General features: G+C 46.3%; 2 protein-coding genes across 2 annotated transcripts; both read right to left on the bottom strand.

The window, feature by feature from the left end:
- A1O9_09567 (uncharacterized protein) lies at positions 1 to 339 on the bottom strand (the record flags this gene model as incomplete). Its single annotated transcript, XM_013401537.1, has 1 exon — positions 1 to 339. A coding segment is annotated over one exon (339 nt), but the record flags the coding sequence as incomplete, so codon positions are not given.
- Positions 340 to 3029: 2690 nt separating this feature from the next.
- On the bottom strand, positions 3030 to 4606 carry A1O9_09566 (uncharacterized protein; the record flags this gene model as incomplete). Its single annotated transcript, XM_013401536.1, has 3 exons — positions 3030 to 3417; positions 3467 to 4081; positions 4134 to 4606. 3 exons carry the CDS (start codon positions 4604 to 4606, stop codon positions 3030 to 3032), a joined length of 1476 nt encoding a protein of 491 aa, XP_013256990.1.
- Between the last annotated feature and the right edge of the window lie 5971 nt (positions 4607 to 10577).

The raw sequence follows: 10577 nt of genomic DNA, 5'->3' as shown, positions 1-10577 counted from the left end.
AGACGTAGTTGGTGAGACTGCGGCATTTCCCCTGCTATGGAAGTATTCATTCCCATGCTCCAGAGCTAGCGGTGTGATAAGCCCTTTTGGGCTACCGAGTGGGATAAGATGAGGAGTTTCCGGCTTCACGGGCTTTGAAGTGCCAGGCAGTTCAGATGATCGAGAGATTTCATTTATGAGTTCTTGTTGCTTATCTCTCATCAACTGTAGACATTCGACCTGGGATTGTGAAATAGCCCTTTGAGGCAGATCGATGGCCTTTTTGGGTACTGACAACTTAGTGGTAGATGAGTCACACTGGGAGAGGTTTTCGGTACGAAACGTTTGTCGATTTAAACGACCAGGCCCAAAACTCTGTCCGACGCGGGCTGGTGGTAGTGAAACCTGTTGGAAAGCGGTGTTTTGACGATTTGGAGGGCAATCGCGCGAAAGAGAAAGATCAGCGGTGCTTCTTGCCCAAGGGTGTTCTTCATGAGTGGCGAAATTATGATGAAAAGCAGCTGGACCTAAGGAAGAGAGTTGAACCTGAGCATCAATTGTGGCTGGGCTCCCATCCTTGATTCTATGTTGATGCCGCTTGGATTTACCCATTTCCGTCTCTGACAATTAAGACGAGCAGAGTGACAGTGAGATATAGCCGCATCTCATCGGTCCATAAGTTGAAGTAGTTCCCACGGGCAATAATGGCAAATGGATGGACGTGAGACTCTTCGCTGGTCACCTCTCTTGTGACTGAAAATCAATCAACATAGAGAGACACGCATACTCCAATCTCGCGAAACAGTGGGCACTGGTTCGATGTTGTTGGCAGAGAAAACTGGCTGGGAGCTCGGATTTACGCTAAGCAGAAGCACTTGCCAGTATATCTTGAGTCTTGACCCATCGAGCCCAAGGAAGCAAGTTCAAATTGGCAGGGTGGACGACGATATTTACTTGTTGTAGCTAGGGTTGCCATAAATGCATGTCTTTGGATAGGGCCCTAGGCTGTACGACAAACGGGAATTATTCTTAGGAGTGGTAATACAACAAGTTGAAAACACTACTCAGAAATTAAACAAACTATAATGGACGACAAGAAATATCCGACATCCGGCCATGTAGCTTCCAGGATGGAAAGGAAGCTAACGGTTGACATCATCCACATCGCTTAGCAAGAAAAACAGCACTAGGTACGCGGACCGTTTGTTCACGGGCTGGGCACGACTAGGATAATTTGAAGCCATTTCTGGTTGACATCCAACTTCCACAGCTCCACCAAGCACGGGTTTCGCCTGCTATCCACTCCGCCAGCCCTTGACTGCTGTCTAATGCTCTTTCGCATTTATCCCCTACATGTAGCTTTCGAAAAATCAAGTAATGAAAAGTTACTTGAGACAAGAGGATATTCTGTTAAAAGCCTCTTCTCTCATTCCAAAAAGACAAAGCCCACCTGGCTATCTTCCGACGGGATAGACACGGCAACTTCGAGTTTCCACTAGTATAGACATCGCGACTCGTTCGCTGTGTCGCAATGCCACCACGAGAGTGGAAAGATAAAAGATCTAAATCAATACCAACAACTCAGAAAGAAGACAAAGAAGTCGTACGTTATCCGCCTGGTGATGCCCGCTCCATGAGTCCCAAAAGAAACGGGCAAGACCTAGAACTATTAGGATCTAACATTAGGAGAAACCTAAAAGAGTCAGTAACCTGCCTTTGGTAGATTGTACGCTTTCTACCTCAAATCTTACACTGATGGCGTGATTTCATGGCTATAGGCAAGCGGCCAGTTTTCAAGGCTGTCTCATCACCCTTGCACAACAAATTCAACAAGTCGAAATGAACCACAATAAACTGGAAGAAGAAAACCGAATACTAAGGCAGCACCTATCTGTTCTAAGTGAAAAAAGAGCTCGATAAACCTTGATCGGCATAGAAGGATAGAGGAACCAAGGGAAGCAGAAACGTTACCTAAGCTAACGTTCTCATCGACTCTCACCACTCAAAGTTACTGGATGGAAATTTCCAAAATGTTAGAATGCTATCTTCACTGGACGGTTTAAATTGTGTTGATGTTTACTAGGTTTAGCAGGTTATGTTTCTCTGGAGTACATTGTTCGCGCAGCCAGCAGATAATTTCACAGCGCGGAGTAATGTCTACACTAGTAAATAGCATTAAGGATATTTCCCTTAAAGCCACGTCATATACTGATGGGGCTGAATTTGGACTTAAGCCGCGGATTACTTCAGGCTTTTAATTTTGTCCTTTATTTCAAATTTGCCGTCTGCTGACAATAAGTAGATACTATCGTTCCGGGCATGGCGTACGAAAGTCGAACCGTCGGAAACAAAATAAGTTGCATTGGCCATCATGTCATGCCCGAAATAAATCCTGGCTTGAAGCTTTGGACGCAGAGAGGCTTTATGTTGATCCATCATCAGGTCGTATAGTTAAAAGTTAGATGCGAAATTTGCCCGGGGACTGGTTATCCCATCATTCAGCCAAGAGAACTGCTGAAGCATCGGTATGTTGATCATCCCATCCCTAGCTGTCTGTTTGCGAGGAAATTTCCAAAGGTCAGTTTGGGCACTTCAATATGACGGCGGGGCAGACAGAACAAGCGTCGTGTTAGTTATCTCACCTGAATTTGAGACTCCGAAAAGGTCTCTGAGAATGGGTCTCCAACCGATTGGAGAGGCGAACCGAACATTGTACTGCCAGAATCGGCAAATATTCCTTCAAGATTTGCGTCGTTGACTGGATTCATGCCATGGAAGTGTAACTGCGATCCAGTTATCTGCCAAAGTTCTTGTAATCCGCTTTGAATGCTCCGCTCCCTTTCCAGGCTTGGATGGGCTTGGCTGGTCAAGGGTCCATAAGCCAAATCAGGAACCATGGCATCAAAAGATTGACGTTGAATACAAGTGCGTGGAGTAGTGGCTTCGATACCGGCAATGTCAAAGTCGACCGTATGTGAAAGACAGCCTACAAGTTGCTAATGGAGAACAGTTAGGACGGCTGCGCCATACATTTTTGTCAATGGAATGGATTATACCTTCAAGACAAGTAGACACTGTGCAGCACCCATGCCGGGACATGATATTGAAGCCAAGAGACGTATTCCGCGTTCGCATCTTCTCCAGGCTTCGAGAGGCTGCTTGGTCCCTTTCTGTGTCGCAATTAGAAAGATCAGACAGACCACAGACAGAAACAATGTATATGTAGAAGTCCAGGAAGCTGAGTGAAGCATCCCTTGAGCATGAATAGCCTCTGTTCGAGTAATAACAATTGAAGCGATTTTCGTGCACACCAATGCCCTGTGCGACTGTTGTTGTGTCACCGGGCATCCCTCTGACATATTCGCTAGGTAGTGAAGAAAGGGGCGATATAAGACGATTTGACCGAAGTAGTAAAACATTTCAAGCTCATATTTAAGTCTGCATTGCCATTAGCATGGTCAACAAGAGTGATACCTCCGACACGTACCTAGAAAACTCAAGCGAGCCATCATCAGCCTTATTGATAATCTCCGATGAGCTTGTTTTCCAGATCTTGAATTCTTCTTCGATCTGTGTCAACTTCGATATGGGGATTGAGATATTACCGGCTATCTTAGGGTCATTGTAGCTCGTAGTCGGCATAGGATAAAGCGTTTTGATGGCTTTGGTGATGAGTCTCATGACTTCCAAGTGTTTTGCAGACACGGCCAACATTATGGCATTACGAGATGGAACCTCGGGCGATATTTCGGTGAGAGCTTCCTCAAGTGTTGAATCAATCGCGGGGTCGACCTCCCGAAGGTCTATGAAAGCAGGCAGTCCAAGAACTGCACTGAGATAGATGTCTAGTTTGATGACTGCCCAAAAGGCTTTTCGTCTTGCAACGCGGTCTTGTTGCGAAATGGTTGCGTGGTGCGTTGACCTGTAATGTAAGCCAAGCCTCGAAGCCAAAGAGCATGCTAGGCCCATGAAAGCATGAGCTGAAGCAAGCCCCGCAACAGATATTTGAAAGATGACAAAGCTCAATAAGATTCGTAACGAGGATAGATCCCGGCAGTCGGCGACGTCGACAAGCATCCTAGCTATGAGGTAATGCTTCACCCTGATTGAAGACCTAAGTTACTTTGCTAGGTATTAGGAGGTAAAATACTTACGCCTCATCTATTGCGCCTTGGCACCCATGTTCTTCATGTTTGCTCCTGCTGAACAGATAACCTAATCCCAGAACAATGTGGAACGATGGCTTGAACGTGGGATCAAGCTCGTCTGGTCTGGTTCCCGTATCATAGATTTGATCCACCATTCGAAAGAATACTAGCTCCTCGAAAATCGGGAAGACGACGTAAGCATTTGTAAACACCGCGGTAATTAATGCCAGAGCTGTCTCTTTAGGCGGCAGAATGGTTTCTAAGTAGGTCCTCCGATCTCCTAAGTGATTACCAGGCAATGGAGCATCAAAGAGCTGTAAGACAGCTGATTGTGGTGACTTTGGCTTATGATTGTATTCGCTTACTGGTCCCGTAAAGAACTCCTGAGTCCGTTGTATAAACGCGAGACCTGAAGGTGCCCCGTAAAATCTCGGGTTCCAAGGATTATTAGAGGCATCACGCCCATATGTGCTCATCATGCTGTCCAGAGTCACATTGTCCGAAGAATCGCTGGCGCATGATGTTGACGGTGTCGCTGGCAAGTCATTTTCCAACATCTGAATGAGCGAATGAAGTTCTTCATTCGTTAAACGCCGGTTACTGCGTTGAACCTCGTTTAATTTTTCACGGACCTGACCGAGCTGGTGTTGGAGGCATCTCGATCTTTGTCGAGGATCTGTATTTTGTCGGGGATTAAGAGAATAGCTGCACCCTAGTTGAGTGAATTCTTAGCACCAACTTCATGATGACGGGGGTAACATCAAATATAACTTACTCCGGTGGAATTCCTTGCAAGGCTCGCAAGGCCGTAGTCCGCTACATTTGATTTTCCTAACCCTGCACTCGTCACACGCTCTAGGGGAGCGCTTGAGCCCCTTCTTCCCACGACGATCAAGCGAATGTGACTTTGAAGATCCAGGGTCGTCACGTGGGTCAGTGTCTTTTCCCATCTGAGATACCAAGATGTAGAATCTTCAAGATGATGAGATCTCATCCAGAAAACAGAGGGATGTGCGTTGGGGGAGAGGAGTCTAAGAGCTAGGCGGCGTGATTCATGGTATGATGCAATAAACTCGGCGAAGTTAAATCCAAAGAAGATTCAAGCCAGTCGGTTCTTCAACCTTTGAAGGACGCCCCAAGTCGCTTGGCAGGGCCGGCTCCCCTACTAGTGCTTTGCAGATCTCTCCAAACCTATCTCTTCTTATGCGTCAATCCCTGTCCCATGTGTCGATGCGGGGCGACTTCTTTGATTTGACACAGCAACCCCCAATTATATGTCTACTTCTAGCCGAGAAATGAATACAGAGTGGCTCACACTTGATCGGCGCTCCCACTCGAAAGAAACCGATCGATTTGACAGGCAGAGACGCGTTAGAACTAGGCCCAAGTGATGAGGTCCCCCGGCCACTATGGGACCGGTGTATGCAGCTTATTCTGGGATGGTCTACAAAGTAAGCGATAGGGAATTCCCACCCAAAGACTCGGTTGTGGGGCAGTCCGCTCCATTTTTCCACGCGGACCTCATTACCCGGAATCCGAGTAATCACAAGAACCGTGGCTTATTCACCTACATGTCTCAGGCAAAGCCTCTATGTACTTACTTAGTACCGAGACATGATTCGGCCTATCAATTGCTGATGGACAGATAGACCTATCTACTAGCGGAAGAGATTTCGAGTTATCTACAGTATTAGAGGCTCTTCACAACTCCTTTCCCTTCCCGTGATCCTGGTGGTATTCAGTAATCTTGACCCATTTGAGATCTCTAGAATCATCCCCTCCTCGTAAGGATGAAGATTTCACTCCTCTCTTTTTGACTGACCCGGCCAAGTATTTCTGTTCGGTGTCCATGCCGTAGTTATGCTGCCTCACGTTCTAATTTGGCTACTCAATGTTAAGTTTCGAAAAGGAATCATGAGAATAGTCCCGGCGTTGATTGCACTTGGAGAAAACAGGTACAGGCACCATCTACATTAGCTATGATCCTGCTATATTATTTCTCTTTGGTCTATCTTGATGCCGACCTGCTTAATTCAGGAATCGGTGAGAAAGTCGGCTCTCGGCAGGGCCAATGGGAGCCCTAGTTCATCATTGATGGGCTCGTGAGTAAGTGTTTCCTTGGGCGACTTGGCAGTTAGAACAACTGGTAGCGGCCCTCAAGTTTAACTGCGCTATTAAGCACATGATCGGTAACTGTCAGGAGCATAAAATGTTGGAAGTAAAAGGGAAAGCCATCACCTCGTCCACATGTTCAGGCTGATGTCAAAGCACGCTGCATTCTGACACTACGTTGGGAGCCCGGCATCTGAGGTCAAAGTATTAACGTTGCTGGCTTGCATGTGTGCCGAGATGGCATCGCGGAAATTGCACGAGGATTATGGGAGCCTCCAAGGCTGCAGCTGGTATGCTAGGCTTTGTTAGGATCGGCATTCATCATCTCGACAAGCTACAACCGGATTTGAAAGATGTAGTCAAAGTTCGAGAACACGCAGCTTGATGAGAGTGGAGTTGGCAATTAATTTAGCAATGCTGGGATGCAGTATAAATGCGGAGACTAAAGTGTCCGTGGTCTCATGTAGTTCTATGCTAAGAATTTGAAGAGAGATATCTAAACGATTCAATACAGATATCCTTTCAACTGAATTCGAAGCACTCAACATGGCTCTCACAGTGTTATTAGGGCTTCTAGAAAACGAGACTAATTTACCAGAGTTCTTACCAGGAAAATTTCTGCAGCGTTCTTAACTACAGATCAAGTCTCAACCAAACCTGTCTCTGGTCCATCAGGAAATCATGCCGCCACAATTGCGACGCCATCTTGCGTGGCTAATCTATCATGGGGACAAAGTCCTTGCGATGAGCCTTCCCAAGAGCTCAACCTAGTATATCATCAGAAAATGATCGCTTAGGGCAGGTTTAACTAAAATCCCATGGCCTTTTGAATCTCTTGCAGCAACCACTGAGAAGCACTTGGATCTAATTCCTGCACTGGCTGTAGAGTTACGGGTCCAACTTCATGATACCCTTGGAAGACTGCTTCGACTCCCGGGATCGCCCTCTTCGTCATCGCCCAGTCACCATGGCCAACCAATGCTTGAAGATCATTGGTTTCCTGGTTCAATGTGGTTTTATAGCTGCAGTAAAGCTGCACACAGGTTCTAGGGGACACGTTCGCAGCGCCGACAACTGCACCAGCTGCTCCGACTGTCAATGAGGGAATAGTATTCAATAGCCGAGCCGGTCATTGCCCATTTGAAGAAACTAGGGAGCAATATCAGAACTGCATCACCTCCAGCACCTTTTGTATCCTTGCAGAGCGCCAACGTCCCACGCACTGATTGATTTGAAGCACCAACAATGATCGGCATCCGATGAAAGCCAGTCTCATCAAGAGTCTTCGTGTCGTCGATGTGATGGCTTCACGTTCTTGCCTCGAGAGGTACACAGATCCGCCATTGGAGCCGTTTGTCGTGATTTCGGCGATGCCAGATTTTACTAGATGCTTGACGTGTTTAGCAATTGCTCCATGATCAATTCTCCGATGTCCAAGTCAAAGAAGCGTTTGTTTGGACAGTATATTCCTGGCACTAGGTCACCACCTTCTCGGTTCCTAAAAGAGCCTATCACACAGACAATGCTCTCCGTGGACGACAGAAATTCATGCAACTTCATGAGGTTGACAATTGTAGAATTCCGAATGGGTGGATTGTGCCGACGAGGTCCCTAGTTCCAAAATATTTGAGGCCTTGACTATATGCCAAGGTATTTAAGATAATGCTGGGAAACATATGCCCTGATATATTTACCCTTAAACGACCTAATAACATTGGCAGGCATAGGGTCAATTGCGTGTTTCGCAGGCTTACCCATCACGGTGTCGGTAATCTGCGAGCAATACCCAAAACCTTCTACTACTTAGGGAAGTGTCCCGGACATCAGACTACCGTTCATCACTTGATTGGCCTAGAACGCTGCAGGCGGGAGAGGCGGCAGAACAACATCTGCGGAGGTGAACGGCCCCGGTAACATATGCAATGCTGTGGAAAATAGCTAGTGGAGAGCAAGTCCCCGTAGCCAGAGTTCCTTTCTGGATCGACGTCCGTGACCTGGCAGCAGCTCACGTCAACGCACTGCTTCGGCCTGTGGCATCTAAGTAAAGATGCACGGTGTCAGCTGCAGAGAAGTTCTCGTATCAGCTTGCCGCGGATATCATTTTAGAAGAATCAGATTGGGCCAAGAGTTGAGTGGCCATCCCAGAGCGCAGCAGATTGATGACACATATAACCTTGATAGGACAACAACGGGGAAGAAGCTCAGATAACTTACACTCCATTTCGCAATAGGATCAAGGACCTCATAAGTCAGGTGTTTAACATGGAAGCTAGAAGGATCCACTCAGGGGTAAGTAGTGTAACGAAACTTTGCGGTGAAGTTGTAGATCGCTTAACTTCTGCTTGTAGGAAATGGTCAGCCTCGAAAATCGTCGCACTCTCTCATCTCTTCATAGGGAAGCATATGACATCGAATTACTAAGGAGAACAAGCACATCTCAACTTCCGGGAAGAATACTGCCACCAGCGTAGCTTGATTATTTTTGCGGACAGATTCTCTCCGAACACTCAAAGTTGATATCTCCGTTATATCCATCTTTCCTCACAAAGTCCTACATCTTCCACAACAGGCACCAAGGAGATGCTGATCTAGTAATGTTTCAGCGACCATGTTTATGACTCTGGGTCCCCATCAGCAGTTTGGCCACGCAGAACGCAACATTGAGCATGCCGCGGGTGTCTTTTGAGAGCTCTTGCAATTTGTTACTGAAATGGATATATATCGGTGGAGCATACTGTGGAGGCTGTTGACGTATGAGCTTGGCACGTCATTGCATCTAGTGAAGGTCTCCTCTCGAACGATATTAGTAGCTGGATGACGGGCTTGAACAAGCACGTCAACGGTAAGTATGAAAGAAGCGTTGCCAGATTAGCAGGCAATGTTGTCAAGCACCAACGAAGATTCGAGGACTGCCGCGCAGCAAGCTGAGCTGGCTTGTGCTTTAGTCGCAACCATTCTCAGGATCGCAGAAAGGCCACTGAGGGCGAGAAATGGGCAAAGCTTTAAGAATTTATATTTATCAGTTCCATGCAGACTGTGGCGTTTTGAGAGAGCATACATAGAAGTGAGTTTATTCTAAAATAAAAAAACACCACTTACCATTAATCAATCGTACGATCTATCCTGCCCTATATCATTCTCAATGCTATCAATCGGAGCTAAGAGCCGAAATTTAGATAAGAATTGAAGGCATTTGCTTGAGCAAGGTTCACCGAAGCCTCGAATGGGGCGTATGAGGATATTATACGTGATCGGGCAAGCGCAACAGGCTTCGCGAGCAAGATATCAGGAGTAGGTAGTATGGCTTCAACGACTTAGCAAGGAGGACAGAATTGGATCGCATTTATAGCGATCTGCAAGGTAATGAGAAACAACAGAGGGTGTTATTCATGTCGACCACTCGCCGACATCAAATCGGTCGAAGGCGACATTCAGACCCCGATTTCAGAGATGGATGAAGGCTTTGCCTTCGCTGCTGCTGCTGCTGCTGACTTTGATGGTTGACTAAATAATTCCTTAGAAAGTCTATGACCACTGAATTGCCTTTAATGAAATTCTAATCTTCTTAGCGCCATATTGTTGCTTTTTTGCATGCCGACAAGCTGCCTAGCTTATGACATGAAAATTCTGGAGTTGATTAGGCTATCTTAAGCTAGCTAGATGCCAATCTATCTCAAGTGCTTAATGTAAAGAGCACTTAAATGCCTGTGCCCTCAAGCCATCATATAGGCTGTTCTTTGCACAATAGAATTGAGCATATATGCTTGTCTCACAATTTTCGATGAAAAAAATAGATTTCGCCAAAGCCCCTTTGTGATCTGTTATTTTCAACACTGGGTCTCCCTTAAGTGGGTGTGAAATATTCTCGAGAATCAGGGATCAAATGAAAGATCTGATAGATGTGGAAGGAGAGAAAGGGTAGTGAAACTAAGCTGAAAAGGGATCGGATCGAATGGAGAGAGTCTCGTTGTAGGCAATGGCCGAAACAATTAATGATCAAACAAAAAGCCATATCGCAATGCCTCGAATTATACATATCTCGGGGACATGACTCCCAACTATGCTTTCAAACGCATGCTCTGTTCTGTGGACTGTTTCTCATCTCATGAAAACCGTTGTATGCTCTTTGAGCGTGTAGCGTTGTCTTGCTTTCTGCCCTGCTTGTCTATCTTGTCTGTGATACTGTTAAACAAGAATGGGCTATGACCCCCGTACGCTCAGCCTTGGCCTATATAGTCTTGGCGCAACTAGGATTATGTGCATTCAACCATGTAACATTAGGTGGATTGGCGGTGGTATTGATTGCTATGTTCCAACAGCGACCATGCTAGAGGCCTA

The sequence above is a fragment of the Exophiala aquamarina genome, assembly GCF_000709125.1.
Source record: "Exophiala aquamarina CBS 119918 chromosome Unknown aczIA-supercont1.10, whole genome shotgun sequence".
NCBI classification, from domain to species: Eukaryota; Fungi; Ascomycota; class Eurotiomycetes; order Chaetothyriales; family Herpotrichiellaceae; genus Exophiala; species Exophiala aquamarina.
Note: the sequence above shows the minus strand (reverse complement) of the source record. Positions and strands in the feature narration are given on the sequence as shown.